This window comes from Sorghum bicolor, chromosome 2, assembly GCF_000003195.3.
Source record: "Sorghum bicolor cultivar BTx623 chromosome 2, Sorghum_bicolor_NCBIv3, whole genome shotgun sequence".
NCBI lineage: Eukaryota > Viridiplantae > Streptophyta > Magnoliopsida > Poales > Poaceae > Sorghum > Sorghum bicolor.
The window spans coordinates 70105732-70122922 of record NC_012871.2 but is presented as its reverse complement, the minus strand read 5'-3'; the positions used below and the strand labels follow the sequence as shown (position 1 = coordinate 70122922).

At 40.8% G+C, this 17191-nt stretch overlaps 3 protein-coding genes across 3 annotated transcripts; 1 reads left to right on the top strand and 2 right to left on the bottom strand.

Moving 5' to 3' along the window:
* LOC8084104 (transcription factor UDT1) lies at positions 901-4057 on the bottom strand. The gene is made up of 4 exons (XM_002460788.2): positions 3133-4057; positions 2157-2327; positions 1302-1475; positions 901-1191 (listed from the first exon to the last, which is right to left on the bottom strand). The coding sequence occupies exons 1-4, from the start codon at positions 3373-3375 to the stop codon at positions 1114-1116; spliced, it is 666 nt and encodes a 221-aa protein (XP_002460833.1). The 5' UTR covers positions 3376-4057; the 3' UTR covers positions 901-1113.
* On the bottom strand, positions 6858-7460 carry LOC110432265. Its single transcript, XM_021452322.1, has 2 exons — positions 7372-7460; positions 6858-7243 (listed from the first exon to the last, which is right to left on the bottom strand). Exons 1-2 carry the CDS (start codon positions 7439-7441, stop codon positions 6981-6983), a joined length of 333 nt encoding a protein of 110 aa, XP_021307997.1. The 5' UTR covers positions 7442-7460; the 3' UTR covers positions 6858-6980.
* On the top strand, positions 12584-15328 carry LOC8084103 (pentatricopeptide repeat-containing protein At3g46870). The gene is made up of 3 exons (XM_002462944.2): positions 12584-13047; positions 14336-14726; positions 14858-15328. Exons 1-2 carry the CDS (start codon positions 12661-12663, stop codon positions 14723-14725), a joined length of 777 nt encoding a protein of 258 aa, XP_002462989.1. The 5' UTR covers positions 12584-12660; the 3' UTR covers position 14726; positions 14858-15328.

The following is a 17191-nucleotide window of genomic DNA, read 5'->3' as shown; positions in this document are numbered from 1 at the left end:
TTGCTAAATTTTAGTCAGTAAAATAACTAAAGTTTAAGTAGTTAAAATTTAGGATCTTTCTTCTTGTTAAATTTTAGCTTGCACTGTAAAGTCTGTCAGGTATTCAATAGTGTTTTTCTCGTACAATAAATTAGTCATTCAACAGTATTTTTTTCAACAACAAATCAATTATTTAATAGTGTTTTTTTCTTATAACAAATTAGTGAATATTATTTTTAGACATGGCTTATGAGCTAAACAAACAGTTTAGTTACAACGGTGGTCCCTCGACGAATGTTGGTAGCGCACAACGGCAAAAGGAGCGGTGAGGCGACGACAAAAGGAGAAAAAAAGCGAATGAATTTGAAAATAGTTTAAGGTTCCCAATACCAAATTGTTTATTGGCTTTTTATTGTTTATTTAAATATGATCAAATCAGCTTAAAATTGTAAAGATACATAATAATAAATCACAAAAATATAAAAAAGGGACAAATTTTGTTAGGTTTCTACGAACTAGATCTACACGATATAGGTGACAAAGATCTACAAGAGATTTATAGATTTCTTAATATTTTTCGCCTAATTCACAAGCTACTGCATTATCGTTAATGTGAGAATAAATTTATTGCCCCGTGCAACGCACAAGCATATATCTATTTTTTTTTAAAAAAAACACCCAATTGCAAGATTTTAGTCATCACAAAATTCAGGTGAAGTATTGTCTGTAAAAGATCTTTCTTTTCGTTTGCGAACGAAAAAGTAGAACTTTCTGTAACAGATTGGTCTGAACTTGGAATCATTTTAACAGGTGTTCATGAATGCCTTGCTTTTCTATGGGAGGTGAAATCAGCACAGCATCCGATCGACCCCTGCGTACATCGCATACAGAATTCAGGTCTAACGGAAGTGGCCACAAAGATAGATGACAATGAGGAGGAACTATAAATTTGTTCACGATCACAAGTTCATTCCTTTCAGGGAACTTACATCTTTTTTATCCATCAGTTTTACCAGTTTGACATGTACTCTTGTTACACTGCCTACACAGACACTTCACCACTAGCATGCTTCCCCCAAAGTCAGGTTTCTGCACTGAAACATGTGAGCTCTATGAGCTATTGCTATCAGAATCTCAGTTGCTCGGGACCTCCACAATGTTGGATAAAAGGCTCCTTAGATCCACCATCACAACATCCTGCTCACCTTTCACCTACACATATATATAGGGAGCAGGAACAGATTTGACAGTTAGAAAACTTTTGGTGGCAAATCTAGCAGATCAGTAAAAGTGTGCAGGCAAGTCTTTTGCAAACAGTTTACCTCAATGGTGAAGACGCTCTCAGCATAGCCATAGAACGTTATCGTGTTCAGGCTGGTGACCTGCGCATTGTAGCTGCAGAGCGCTTCCAGCACCTTGGTGAAGACGCCGGTCTTCTTGCAGAAGATCCTAAGGTGGTACTTGTATGGCCCCAGAGGAACCAGCTCGATTTGACCCTGCATAGACGTATCGTAATGGCACAGTGAGCCTGTGAGGTATCAATAGTACATCACGGCTAAACGTTCAGCTTCAAATCAGAGATGAACCCAGTAGACAATGATTTCAGGTTTTCTGATCCCACTCATTCTAGGAAACTTCAGAGCTTAACCTTTCAGTACATTATAGTTTGATAGCTGAAGTTAACAATTTTATACTAATAATCGAATAAACAAGAGTCAATTTGATGAAATTTGAATTGTACCGATTCAAGCATTTGCTGGGGGTAGTCAGCTATTGAAAGGTACTAAATTACTAAATTAGTGTCTCCCAAAATCGTGATGAAGCTGAGAAATTCTCTATCAGTTTTCAGTTCCAAAAGAAGCACAACATTGATCCTGAAGTCCAATGCTATCGTAACATTTCTCCTTTACCTAGTTGAACTATTCTGCTCTCATTCCTTCAAAGAAGATTTCAGGGCTTATCTAGTTGTTAAGGTCCGGTTCAATGTATCTGAAAATTATGATGGGATTGAGTAACCAAACCATATTAATTCTGTTGAAATGTGGCAGCAGTTGTTCTGAATTTTCAGTTCCAAAGATGCACAGCAATTGATCCTAGTGTTCAATAGTTCCCTAAAATTCTCCTTCAACTGCTAAACCATACTTGCAATATCAACTTGTGACAGCAGCGATTATTACCTGATACGGCATGTTTTCAGTGGCAGTGAATGATTCAGAGCACGACGCGCTGCCCTGCTTCTCCCAGGCCTCTCCAGGTGAGTCTGCGAGCTGGCGCTGCAGCTCGAGGACCTGGTTCTGGAGCTTCTTGATGTGATCAATAGCATCCGACAGGGTGGACTCCTTGCTCATCTGAACCACCAGCAGAGAAACACATCAGGTTGAGTTCCTGAGGAGTTCAGCATGTATTCCAGGACAACGGAATTCAGATGAGACAAACACATGAATGTCTAAGATAAGATTGACTGAAGATAGTATCTATCATTAGAAGATGTCCATATCAACTTAATATAATCTATTAATTCAACAAACCATCAGGTTGAGTTCCTGAGGAGTTCAGCATGTGTTCCAGGACAACGGAATTCAGATGAGAGAAACACATAAATGTCTAAGATAAGATTGACTGAAGATAGTATCTATCATTAGAAGATGTGCATATCAACTTATATAATCTATTAATTCAACAAACACCAAGTAAACAAGAGTAAAAAAATCCAACTATCCAAGAGGTAAAAAAAATATCTGAATATGAAGTTGACGAACAAATCAGTTAATGCATAATATACGATTATCTAAAAATAGAACACAACAACGCGGAGATATACCATCCCGTCCTCCATAACCTGCACTGAAGGACTGAGCTACTGAGGGCCTGAGGCAGATAGGCAGCAGTGGGCTCCAGGCGGCAGCCCGCTAAGCCTAGCAAGGGGCGCCGGCGGGCCGCACAGGCAGCAAGGGCGCCGGCAGGCTCGGCGGCACCGTGGTAGGCGGCATCAAGGGGTCGGCTGCAGCTAGGACTAGGGCGCGGCTGCGGCGTGCTATGGGCAACGCGGTGGCGCACCAAGGGCGGCGCGGCGACGAACTGAATGCGTGCATCACTGATGGGGTCATGGGGGTGGGGGAGGAAGAGGAATCATGGTGGCCGTCAAGTACGTACCTTGGTGATGTTGGGCACGACGGACCTGAGCTCGAGGATGTTGCGGTTGAGCTTGCCGCGCCTCTTGCGCTCGGCCTCCAGGTTCTTGGACTTGAACTCCGCCGGCGGCTGGGAGTCCCCGCCGGCCTCCTTCTCCTCGTCATCCTCGTCGCCCACGCCGCCGCCGCCGAAGTTGAGGACCGAGTCGACGAAGTCCTCCGCCTTGAGCTCCTCGCTACTGCGCGCCCTCTGCCGGCGCGGCATTGCTTGCTGCTGTGCTGTGCTTCCCCGCCGCGCGGCGCCGAACCACAAGGAAAAGAAGGGGAGTTCAGTGCGGCACTGCTGCTGCTGCTCCCCCAGCCTCACTCACTCACTCACCCAAGTCCCAACGCCCTGCTGCGGTTGCGTCCGGGGCTCGCGGTTGCCGTGGCTTATAAGGGCGGGGCGGCTGAGGAATCTCGCGGGCAGAAGGCAAGGCAAGAACGCAAGTGGGATGGCGATGGTCCTGCTTGCCTTGTTCCAGTTCCAGGGGGGGGAGTTGGTTGAAGAGGCTTTGGTTGGTTACGCTGGCTGTGGACTGATGACACTGATGCGGGGCTCCAGGTTTAACTGAAAGATGCCGAGGCTTGAGGCGTGGTTGGGTCATGGCAATTCTTCAGGGAGAAAAGGGGTAAAACGCACAGTCACACGGATCGCGGGTCGCTGCTTGGAACGTGTCCCAAAAGCACATCGAATCATCAATGGGATGAACGCCGACGGGTATCAACCCGGCGAGGAAGCGGAGCTGCAGAGAGCGGCGGCGCGGCGTTGGGCTCCGTGCGGCACTGGGGACGGGCAGTGCTGGGGCCAAGCATTGGAGGCAGGTCAGCGACGCGGCGCTGGGGCCGGCCGGGAGGGCGAGCGGGCGCTGGCGGCGGCGCGGCGCTGGAAGCCTGGGACCAGTGCTGGAGGCTGGCGGCGCTGCGTGCCTCTGATGATGTCCATCGATGAGAAGTTGTTGGTCAGTTGGAGTCTTGGTGTGCGTAAGTAAATGGGCCTGCAGCCCAAGACAGTGAGGCAATGGATTTGTGTTTTTTTAATAAAATAAAAAATACATACAACCTAAAATTTTAAAATATGCAGTAAACGTTTTATTGCACAGTGATTTATGAATTAGTTCATGGCATCTGCTAGCAAAAATGCACCTGCGTGTAGGCTACTCACTTGGACGACATGAAGCATAGTCTAGTTACTTGGATAACATTAAGCTTAGAAGATTTGTTCAGCAATCACGTCATGTGTTCTCATTCATCTTGGAATCAAACTCTTTAATATGCTCGGACACGCTCTACTCGAATTCATATAGGTAAAGGACGTTTGAAGTTCTTTTTTTAACATGGAAACGATCTCCATACTCACATCTTAATGCTAAATCATTGACTACAAAGACTATGCTATATCCAATAATCCGGTTATGTACTTCAATTTGTTTTGGAATTGACTCCTCACCGTGTCTTAAACATAGTACTCAAACTCATAAGAATATGGGTGAGAGCAATTGTAAGAAAAAAAATACTATTATTTACTCAAAATATATCATAACCTTAATTTTCATACTATCCAAGTGTCGGTATATAGTCAAATATCGAGTTTTGTGACTTACAGATCCATAAAAATTGTAGTTCATCTTACTAAGCCCAAAAATATTTACTTGTAAATATATACTAACCTTAATTTTCCATACTATTCATGTGCTAGTGAGTTTTGTGACTTACTTTAAGGACCTATAAAAATTTACAATTCATTGCATATTAAAACTAATAAGAATTTAGTTACTAACATGTCAAGGTAGAGGTAGCTTCCAAGCGCGCTCAACCACTAGACATGTCTCCACAATGCCACTATTGTTGTAAGCATGTAACCTTTTGTGATGCTTTCTACTAAGGCCTGGCCTCATGGCTCGTTGTAGGAGGCACGGTGTGGCAGGTAGGCACCTCTCCTCATAGTCATGAGGTGGTGAGACATAATGTCAATGTCGTCCACTCGTTAATTTTGATCTCTCCTCATAGGGTGCTCCACCGTGCCTCTAACCGAGGCTGGTGGGGGAGGCGTGTACGAATAGCCTAGCCGTGTGAATCCATAGTCCACCATATCGACAGAAGCCAATGTCAAGATCGCATGGTTTAGTTCACCTTCTTCGTCTAGAACATGTCGTTCTTTAATCTTGTCTCTCTTTTTTAGACATCCATTGAGGTAGAGATTTATACAGTTGTCATGCATTTTCTTTTATTTATCAGATTTCTTATTTTCTTTTCTTTACTTTCCTCCATATTGAACACCCTTCGGACAAAAAAGAAAGAAAGAAGATAAACTAAAAAATCAGATAAAACAAAGAAACTCCTCACGGTATATGTATTAAAATAGGATTAGAAAAGAATTTTAATTCAAATCAAAAACCTTATGGGTCCATATATTTATGCGTGGATGTATGGCTCATGAAAAAGAAAAGAAAATAGTATGTGCAGCTGAAAATTTAAAAAGGACACAGACGGATGGACGGTGTGGTCCACCGAAATGGGAAAAAAGAGCGTAGCCAAGTTGGAGATTTCTATTCTTATTTTTTTTTTCCTATGATTAGGATTTCTATTCAGATTACTCAGGATTAGAGAGATCTAATTAGATTAGGATTGCTATCTATTCAGACTATCTTAAGTAGCCCTACACTGTTAAATAAAGAGAAGGGCTTATATCCGGTTTCCATATTCATAAAATTAGTTAAGGGAGGGCCGGAAGAAAAAAAATAGATGCAGAGAAATTTAGACTATTTATTAATATTAGAGAAAAGAAGAGAATATAGATATAGATATAGATATAGATATAGATATAGATATAGATATAGATATAGATATAGATATAGATATAGATACAGATATAGATACAGATATAGATATACTTCCTTCGTTCTAAATTATAAGTCGATTTGACTTGTTTGGTTCATCCATTTTGCTATATATCTAGGCATATTATTATATATAGATACATAGCAAAATAGATATACTAAAAAAGTCAAAACGACTTATAATTTCGAACAAAGGGAGTAGACTGGATAGCAGTTTGGTTAGAATTTATAGTTTAATTAGTTGAACCATTGAATGATCTAAATCTAACAAGAACAATTATTAGTAATCTAGACTACAACAACATAGAATAATTGTTTATTAGGGAATGGCCAACAATTGAAGTACTCAAAATATTATATTTTTGTGACTGTGGGTAAAAGATCAGGGGAGGGTCAGGGTCATGAAGATATCAAGCAAAGCATGTTGGGTTTTGGGGCAGATGGGCTGGAGTAGCAACATCTCTGAAACTATTATTATGTGCTCCCGATTTTTTTGTTGTTTCTAGTTCGGTAGCTGCAGGACGCTATTGGAAATGCTCCTTTTGCAACTTGGTGCAAACGGAAAGATATGATGACTGGAGGTGTGGTTTTTGTCAGTGTACAGTGCATACAACCATACAAGCGATCATCAGATCATGGGAGTTCTCAAAAGGAAGATACAAATAGGATATTGCAATCTTAGGACACGAGTCTTGAGGATAGTGAAGCATATTGGTGTGTGCATCTGATAGCAGCAAAGATCTCTCGAGTGCACTGGATCTTTGCTTTTGAATCCTAGTATTCGCTAGCTGGGAGCATCCAACACTCAACTCTCTCTCTCTCCCAATCCCAACTTCCCAAGTGCTCTTGGAGCCGATCAGCCAAAAACTGCGTAAAGGTACGTCTTATTGTTTCAATCAATCAGTAACATCAAAAGTTTACCCAATCACACAATACAGTGAAATGCGCACGAAAACCATTTGAGCTCCCCTAACGCTTTGTTTGTTTCATACTACTGCGTAATTGTGCTCGGGCCTAGCTGCGCGTTGCTAGGAGCTACTACTTCATTATTATCCTCGCCTTTCTTCTTGCAACAAACACATGTCCACAACTCGCAGTGTCCGTGATGGTAGCCCTTTCCATCGGCGCCCTGGCACTTGTTCACACATCTCTTGTTCTTCACACAATAGTTGTCCCACAGTCGGAAGCACTTCCATTTTGTCTTGGTGTCTCCAGGATCGTCGTCTCCCTCGCGCAGTGGTGACAGCTCTCTTGCTGAATAGATCAAGATCACAAAAATCAATCAGCTCAATCATTTCACATACCAGTTATTTGATTGGTTACCAAAAACATCGATGTGGTATTATAGAGGCATCAGAGTTTCAGAGATAGGATATATATACCTGATGATGACAAGGCAATTAGCATCAAGAGGCAAAAGCAGAGCAAGGCCTTGTTTGTTGTTCCTGTCATTGCTTTCTAGGACACTTGCTAGATCTGCAGTGTACTTAATAAGCTGCAGGTTGGGATGGGTATATATAGCCACAAGGTTGAGGTTGTATAGTTGGAAGTGCGCCCTGCAGATTAATGTTATCTAATAATTGCTCATCCTGGTCCGATCTGGTGTATGAAACCTTCATCAGTTAATAATGGACCAGCTTATTTTTTTCAAGGACATTGCTTTGGCTGTGGGCGGTACGAACGCTAGTTTATTTGGATGATTTTTTTATTGGGTATATAGCATAATTACTGCCCTACGTGATCATATTCGCTGCAAATCAAGAGTGTATTGGCTGCAGTCATGTAGATGTCTTCAGATGCCATACCTCAGGCTTAGATATATTATTACTCCATCCATTCTAAATTATTGGTCACTTCAGCATTATCCTAATTACACTTTTCTATTTTTAACCAAAATTCTTTAGAAATGTATTAACATCTACTGTTTGAAATAAATGCATTATCAAGACATATTTTATGGAAAATTTAATAAAATAATTGATGTTGTAGATGTTGCTACAATTCTCTATAAACTTTGTTAAAGTTAGATAAGTTTAACTTAAAAAAACTAAAGTGAACTATATATGGAACAAATTGAGTACTAGCAAAGAATTCATAAGTTTTTTTACGAACAAAACAAATCATAAGTTAAGCATTTTTTTGAAGTGAATCAAGCAAAAGAGCAACCTATTATTACATTAAAAAAATCCCAAATTAGAAAGTACACCAAAACAGCCACCCAAAGGTAAACTCAAGAACAACAAAAGAAATCAAGCAATAATTAAAAGTTTTGGCCAAGTCAAAACAGAACCTCAACACGTGGCCGGACAACAACACCATGGTCTCGCAAATTGTATACCAGTAATCTAGCACTCCACACGGCTCTTTATCAATCACCACACTGCACTGCCAACACTATAAAGTCAAAACACCGTCGTCACCGCTTGCGTTGTCACTATTCGTCGTGATCTGTTGCAAGCCATGTAATTACCAAGCTTGTCGGATTTGCTCATATGAAACACTTCTAAGCGAATTATCTGAATAAATTTAGCAATGCAACATTCATTAGTTTCATTATCCGAACAATCCAAATGATATTCAATAGCATGCATATTTGGACAATGTGATCTATGAATGTCACAAGAATCCTTCAAACGAGTTTCAACAACAATGACCTTTTGCGGAGACTGATTAATGGTAAGTAACTCATAAAGTTCAAGTTTTTCTTTAATTATAGAGTGCAAACCATGAAGAGCCAAAAAAGTCAAATCTCTTTCCGAAATTGCCAAATGAAAGCACTGTTTCTTAATGTCTATAAAGCATTTCACAAAGTCAAGGACAGATTGATCATGCCCTTATCAAACCAATGTTAGATGTGAAACTTTAGTGGAGGGATCACCGAAGATGGGCTCACGATATTGGATAATATTGCCTCGCTGATCTTTAGTACACGCAGCTTGCAAGGACCTCTAGATCAGCAAAAAGCTTGGCTTGAATCTTCTGGCAAGGGTCCTCGCTCCTCGGGAAGCTCCTCGATTGATGTTGGATTTCACATGTTCTCCAAGTTAAAGGGATCGGTTGGATCATCCTTCTCTGTCTTATTACTATCATCTGAGATGTTTCTTCTCCAACAGAGTCGCCAAAAAGTGTGTTAACGCTAAATCGGATCATACACAAGTGTTAGACGTCCGAGTTTGCACATGACCTAGCACATAACAAAAACACATCGAGACCAGTTGGTCACACTGATTTGACGCACATTATTTGCTTGATAGACTTCTGAGCAGCTCCTAGAAAGACCCGTTTGAGGAGGGGCACAACAAAGTTGCACTAGCATCGACAAAGTCCATCTAGAACACCGCCAAATCGATTGTGTCGAGAGACATGAGGAACAGCAAGGAGAGAGAGAGAGAGAGAGAGAGAGAGAGTTAGGGTGAGAGGGTAGTAGATGTGTTTTTTAACGATTGAAAGTTTGATTCCTCAATCGATCATGACCTCGTTTATATAGAGGGAAACATGCATCTTCGAGACACAATCTTCAAGTTTCCCACGGCCAAAAATAGATCAAATTTGAGTTGGAAACAAACTGAACTTAGAACAAAAAAGCCGCCCTAGACGGTTTTCTAGGCAGCCTTGCCGAGCAGCACATAGTAAAACCGACCTAGCTGGTTTAGCAGGCCAGCTAGGCCGGTCTTGGTAGAGTGTTAGCCCAAAATTGTCTTTTCTTTATTTGGACTTCAATTTTGTTGTTACAAATTTGTTTCCCATGTCTTGATGCCAGGAACTTGATGATTAAGTTCAGTATTCTTGTTGGCACATTTTTCTGTCAAAAAATAGTTGATCCAGTATTTGGGGGGATAATAACACATATAATATAGCTTATTATTTCTCAATCATGATACCAAGATAGCTATCTCCTAGTCCTAGCTACCAGTCTTATTGCCACGCACGCTTTGTTTTTTTTTTCATATGCATGCATCTCGGACCTCCTCTCCCACAGCCCTTACGACCTACAGCAGAGGCAGAAAATGTGTAAACATCTCCAGCTGTTGTTGTCAGGATCATCATTTAAGCATGGCTTCCTGCAGTGGTCGCTCTTGAAGCAGCCAAGGCCAACCGCCGGCATGCAGGTCTTCGCGTCCGACATGGCGATCTCTTCTGCGCCAGTAAAAATGAATCGAACTGTAAATTATTTGGTTCTTCGTTACCAAAAGATCTGTGACAATTTGTACCTGATGACAACGCAATCAGCATCAAGAGCCCAAAGCACATAAAGGCCTGGCTTGTTCCTGCCATTTTTTTCTACTTTGAGTGGAATGTATTTTTTTCAGTCTTATTTTGAGCTGCAGGTTACTGTGGGTTTATATATATAGTCAAGACGGGAGATAATTTGGCGATGTCATGAAATTGGAGGATTTCTGTAGAAAAAGATCAATACATGCGCTCCGTGATCGTACACTTTGTAGTACTAATTAACGTTTACCTTGGCATGAGATGTCTTCTAATACATACCATAATTTTTCACTAAATCAGATATTGGTAGCAAATACTCCCTCCATTCTACATTATACGATGTTTAGCTTTTCTAAATACATTGATTTTATTATATATCTAGACATACTATATATCAAAATACATAACAAAAATTATATATCTAGAAAAAAAGTCAAAATATCTTATGATTTGGAATTGAGGGAGTAAATTCATAAGTTTTACCATGGGAGGTCATGTACTACAACAGTAGGACCAAATTGCAGTGGGTAAAAATCTCTAACAAATAATAAGTCAGCAATTTGGTAAAATTAGAAGATTACCGATAACTGATCCATGCTTTATGAATTCTTCTCTGTCGGTCCTACTTTTTTCCATTTGTGGACCAAGGAGAAGGGAGGCGGGTTCGACAAAAAGAGAATTCTATTACGAGAGAAGCAAAGGTCTTTTTTTTTTTACAAGAGAGAAGCAAAGGTCAACATGTTTCAAAAATGGAACAAAGATTTTGACACTACAACAGAGATGCCGGCGTCATTCACAAAGCACATCCCGGTGACCAGGCCCCGTTCATTTCACTGGCAATGAAGCCCATGAAGAATTCCAGACGGAATCATTACTTTAGGCCTTGTTTCCTTCTAAAAAATTTTGTAAAATAGAAATAGTAGTACTTTCGTTTGTATTTGATAAATATTGTTTAATTATAGACTAACTAGGATCAAAAGATTTGTCTCGTCAATTCCGACCAAACTGTGCAATTAGTTTTATTTTTATCTATATTTAATACTCTATACATACGTCTAAAGATTTGATGTGACGGAGAATCTGAAAAATTTTGCAAAATTTTTGGGGAACTAAACAAGGCTAATATATAGCTCTATTGGCTGGATTGATTCCCGACGTGAAAACGATTTAACCGAACGAAGCAGACTTGTAGATCGAAGTCGGCTTACGGCGTTGTTTAGTCGCAAATTTTTTTTTTAAATAGGAATAGTACTTTTTTTTGTATTTAACAAATATTATCCAATCATGTACTACCTAGACTTAAAAGATTTGTCTCGTCAATTTCGATACAATTAGTTTTTATTTTCATCTATATTTAATACTTCATGTATGCGTCTAAAGATTTGATGTGACAGATAATCTGAAAAATTTTGCAAAATTTTTTGATAAGTAAACAAGGCCGTAGCCTGCCTCGTTTGTTTGGCTACTGAGTAGCGCGGAGTGTGTACCAATGTTTCTCCTTGATGGCGCTAAGTTGTTTTACGAGTCTGATAAAAAAAATTTAATTAAAGATATTATTAGTTGATTTATTATAAGAAAAATGCTGCTAAATCAGATTTGACGAAGACGACGCAAGGATCAGTGTTGGACTCGCTCGAAACCGTGTCTCCGTCCTCTCGCGGTCTACTCGAATCTTACTTTTAATTTAGCCCTTACAAAAATACTAGGTACGTGTAAGTTTAAGTTTCATTTTTGCTACTTTAGCTGATGTCGCACGCCACGGCACGTTGATACGCTGGCACACAGTCAGCAGGGCTAGGTAAAAAGACTCTGCTGCCCTTGTCCATTTGCCCACACATAATAATTCTGAACATAAACTGATATAAACTAAAAATAATGGAACTGAAAAAATAATAAAACTGAAATAATGCCTCCGTCATCTATACTAGCAGTTTATTTTCAGTTTATTTCAGTTCTATTATTTTTAGTTTATGTCAATTTATGTTCAGAATTATTATGTGTGGTCAAATGAACAGGGGCAGCAGAGTCTTTTTACCTAGCCCTGCTGAATGTGTGTCAGCGTGTCAACATGCCGTGGCATGCTACATCAGCTAAAGTGGCAAAAATGAAATTTATGGGGTGTTTGAGAATGTTCTGCTCCATATTTTCCAGCTTCGCTCCATGTTTTTTAGCCAAATGGTTTCCGCTCCACGCATCAGTTCGAGAAAAAAATGTGAAGTTGTGAGAGCACCTAAAGAGGTACTCCATAAACTCTAGTTTTTTTTAGAGCTGCTCCATGGTGGAGTTTGTGGAGCAGTCCCAAACACCCTCTTAAACTTGCACACGCCTCGTATTTTTGTAAAAACCAGATTAAGAGTGAAATTCGAATAATGATGGTAAAAATGTAAATGTAGCCGGTCTCGCCTCTTCGGCTCGGCTACCCAACCACAACGAACAAGACGAGGGTTTTTGCCGCCGCCATGGCGATCCCTCGAGCACGCCTAGCTAGCCTGCTCCTCCACTTCCGCAGCCGGGGCCCCAAATTACTACCGCAACCCTTCTCTCCCTCCTCCTCTTCTTCTTCCTCCGCCCACGGCCTCTTCCCCTCTCCGTGGCCAACGCCGTCAACCGGCGGCGCGTGGCGGCGCGCGTTCCACGATGGGCGGCCGCGAGGGCCTCTGTGGCGGAGCAAGAAGCTGATTGGGAAGGAGGCCCTCTTCGCGATCCAGGGCCTCAAGCGGTTCAAGGGGGACGAGGAGAAGCTGGCGGATTTCGTGCGGCGGTATGTGGCCAGACTGCTCAAGGCGGATAAGCTCGCCGTGCTCGGTGAGCTGGAACGCCAGGAGGAGGTCGACCTGGCCGTCAAGGTGTGGCATTTCCCCCCTAATTCTTAACCATTTGGGCGATCTCTTGCGTAGAGGGCTATTCTGGAGCTTGATTTTGCTCAAACCGTCGTTTTAATTCACTGGGAGGATGTGTTTCGTCAGTTTTAAATATCCCGCTATAGCTGCCGCTATAGCCCGCTATAGCCTTTTGAGGCAGAGTGCCGCTATTTGCGTTCATATACAATTTAGCCGCTATATTCCGCTATAGCCCGATTTAGCTCCGCTATTAGCTGTTTTAGACATGAACCGCTAAACGTCTTAGCCCGCTATTTAAAACATATTCGTGGCATATAGCGAGTTATAGGAGATTAAAAGACAGGTTGTGCCATGTTCGCACTTTGGCTGGATTGCTTATTGTTTGCTTACTACTGATATACATGAAGCTCGAATAAATTGATTGGAGAGGTGATGGGGAGAAAATGTTGACCCAAAGCCCAACGAGATTTGCAAACATGAATTTACTTTCTCAGAGAGGGCATAGTTTTGTTAGATTGTATTTGGTGATTTTGTTTACTGAAATACTTGTTGGATTGCTTGGAAAGGGTGAATTTGAGCATTCACTAATAAGTGTGAGAAGTAGTGTTATTTAGGAGTACACACCTGTAATGTTGGTTAACTTGTCAGGCAAGATTGGCACAAATGTTTGCTCTAATAAGGTGGACGTTAGCTTTTAATTATGTTCAAGGTATTTGTGATTGATCAAGAGAAACTAAAACCATGGCTTAAACAATGGATAGTTTGATCTGGTCTTTCTTGAGACTTGAGATATATCTGCGATCTCCAAAATTATTTACCTTATTGTCAATTACATTTGTTTTCCTATTGAAACGTGTTAAATTCTCATAGTGCATTCATGTCTGTGCTAGTTTTTTCTCTCTTTTTCTCTACTTTCTGAATTCTGAGGCAGATGTGTCTAATCTGGATAAAAATTTAGGCAACAGACTGAGCATGTTTTCGAGTGATAAATTTTTAATGAAGTGAATGGATGTATTTCTTATGACAGAATATTGTGATCTATGCTGCAAAAAGAACATTGTAATATCACAGGGTTTAACTAAGTTCATCGTTTCCATGGAACACTAAATTCGTGAAATGGTATTCTCATTATTTCAGTGGAATTGTTTGCAACAAAGGTTTATATACCGAGTACTAAATTCGTTCTCTAAACATAATGGCATTTTCATCGTACACATTTATTCGATTTTGAAATGGTATTTCCTGATGCTTGCCTTTGTTGACCTTACTAGTTTATAAAACTTTTGCTTATCAGATGTTCAGGATCATACAAAAGGAGGACTGGTATAAGCCAGATATTTATATGTACAAAGACGTGATTATTGCACTAGCCAAATGCAAGAAGATGGAGGAAGCAATGGTAATCTGGGGGAACATGAGAGATGAGAACTTGTTTCCTGACTCACAGACTTATGCGGAAGTAATAAGAGGATTCTTGAGATATGGCTCCCCATCAGATGCAATGAATATTTATGAGGACATGAAAAAGTCACCTGATCCACCAGAAGAGTTACCTTTTAGGGTATTGTTGAAGGGTCTTTTACCTCACCCATTGCTAAGAAATAGAGTAAAGCAAGATTTTGAAGAGCTGTTCCCAGAAAGGCATATCTATGATCCTCCAGAAGAAATTTTTGGCATGCACTGAGGTAAGGGTTCTCATAGGCACTTCTGAACTTTTAATTTCAACCAGATCATCCGGTTGCTTCACTGATTGTTTTATCACTTGTATCTCAAAACCATTCCCAAAATTGATTTTTTGTGGTGGAAATTTATTCAGGTATATTCAGAGACATGAATGCGTTTATATTGATTGGATGGCCATGTTGCCAAAAAGCAATAAATGGGCGAGACTGAGATGCTGATTATTCTGATTTCTGATAGCCAGATTATTGTCCATATCATTGTGCAAGTTTTTGTTGTTCAGCCAACCCCATTAATATTGGGCCATCTATTCACCTCAACAAGTACAACTTTGCATGGCTGCAATGTCCAATCTTATGAGTAGTAACATAAAAAGATGTGCTCTTCTTTGGGTCCACTTGTATGATTAGGTTGTTAGAACAATGTACTGGCTACATTCATGTCGTTCCTTCCCTGACCGCATGAGAGACCTACTTTTCATGAACACTGTGATGGTATCTCATGTCATGACCATGAAAAGTTGAGTTTATGACTATGGTTATTTGGTCCCTTATGATTTGAGAGTGAGACTCAGAAAATATAAGTGCTGCAAGTGGATATTGTGAAATGCTTGCGGAAGAAAGTGTTCATATTTCTACCATATAAACAACTTCTTCTGGAAGTGTGATTAATGTCAGCATAAATGCCTCCGAAAAATGTGCTGAAGTGGTATACCAGACAAAATACTAATTATGGACCTACAGGAACTCCACAACATTAGCTAAATACTTTGGCAAATAAATATGGGTCTATCTTCTGGTTTGTGCACTTGTCTTGTACACTAGTCAATTATGTGCTCTGCCAGAAGCCCAATAATTTTTATGCTCCATGTTGCCCTGAATGATATGTGTTCCAGTGCCGATGACTTGTTCCGCCAGTCGGACTTGGGGCCTTTAGTTGCTTGTTTAGATTCAGTTTGTTGAATAGATGAACAAATTCCAACTGTTCTTGGTGAAACTTGCATAATTCTTGTAAACTAGAAAGTAACATCTACTGAGGTCAAAAGGATATCGAAGCAGGAGTAGACTAGTTTACACCAAAGCAGGCCTGTAAACAGACAGTTTTCTTACTGATCTGTAACTAGAAGCAGACTTTAGTTGTAATATTCATCTGATCCTAGCCAGCTATCACCAATTTCCTTGAGTTCCCTACAGTTGCACTGAAACTTTATCTAAATAACATATTGGAGGCAAGCTCAAGTTGATCACATGACTCAGCAGAAGTGTCATTACTCATTATAATGCATTGAAAATACACAAATGTGGTAACTAAGAACATAACCTGTACAAGTAAATTGGGTAAGGGAACACATTTATTTAGTCCTTTAGGTCATCAAAAGATGGGCTAAAGTGCTATATCAAAAAGCTGGAGGATAGTTCAAGTATCCTTCAAAGATGAAAACAAAACATCTGATACTGAAACAGCTATCATCAAATTGATCTGGTTCCCTACCGTTGACACTGTGCAGTTTCACCTGAATAGTATATAAAGGCAGGCCCAAGTTGATCACATGATTCACAGCAGCAGTGTCATTACAAGTACAGCAAAAGTACATCCAGCTGTGCAAAATGTACTTTGCACCTGATGAGCACAGTGCAGTATAGCTCATCGTGCCATTGTCAACGAAGCCCTCTTGCAATAACCAACGGCAAAAATATGTCTCGAGGCTCTGAGCCGGCTGCACGGAAGAATCTCGGATGATGCATGCATGACCAAGGTACAAAACACCGGAACAACATCACGGGATGCTTTGCTCTTGGCTCTGCCCCTGGGAAAGATCTGCTCCCAAATGGAGATCTTAACAAGATCAATCGCTTCAACACCGCCTGATTTATGTCGTATATGGCGAGCAGGTTAACAATGTCAGAATCGTATGATGAGCAGGTTAGTCATGTCCGGATCATTGATCGGCAGGTTAATGATGCCAGAATCATTGGTCCTGAAACGATGGACAGCTCATGTTCACTGGTCTCTTCAGTTTGTTCAGTGGTACAGAGAAGACAGACTGAATATTTAATCGATGCCTCTGAAGATCTCTGCAGTTTTTGGTTGCACGAGGGGGCTGGCTGTCATGGACTGGTCGGCCTCGGGCCCCGGCAGTGCTCGTCGGTGGGGGAGAAGCTTCTTCTTCCTCCGTGCTGGTCTGATTCTGTCGATCCCCGTGTAATTCATTCCTGATAAGTTGACATTATGGTCCCATGCGTGCGTGCCAGCCTGCTGTTTACAGCTATCTTGAGCGTGCAACGTTCCTGATTAGTCTTAACCCCAATTGCATCCAATCCAGAAAGGGCTACTTAGATTAGAGATTGAATCTAGGAAAGGGAACATCTAGAGGATCATTCAGACTCCACATTGTCTCTTCTTCGTCGATGTTTCGTCTGTACAACAATGGCTTTTGATGTTGCACATCATCATGTTCTGATTTCGGGTG

Bases quoted from the DNA above. Each gene is read 5' to 3' on its own strand.
- LOC110432265 (XM_021452322.1), bottom strand. From the start codon at position 7,441: ATGACAGGAACAACAAACAAGGCCTTGCTCTGCTTTTGCCTCTTGATG. The intron at 7,244-7,371 runs GTATATATATCC...TGATCTATTCAG, and splicing joins AATTGCCTTGTCATCATCAG to CAAGAGAGCTGTCACCACTG.
- LOC8084104 (XM_002460788.2), bottom strand. From the start codon at position 3,375: ATGCCGCGCCGGCAGAGGGCGCGCAGTAGCGAGGAGCTCAAGGCGGAG. The intron at 2,328-3,132 runs GTACGTACTTGA...CTGGTGGTTCAG, and splicing joins TCGTGCCCAACATCACCAAG to ATGAGCAAGGAGTCCACCCT. The intron at 1,476-2,156 runs GTAATAATCGCT...ACGTCTATGCAG, and splicing joins CTGAAAACATGCCGTATCAG to GGTCAAATCGAGCTGGTTCC.
- LOC8084103 (XM_002462944.2), top strand. From the start codon at position 12,661: ATGGCGATCCCTCGAGCACGCCTAGCTAGCCTGCTCCTCCACTTCCGC. The intron at 13,048-14,335 runs GTGTGGCATTTC...TTTGCTTATCAG, and splicing joins AGGTCGACCTGGCCGTCAAG to ATGTTCAGGATCATACAAAA.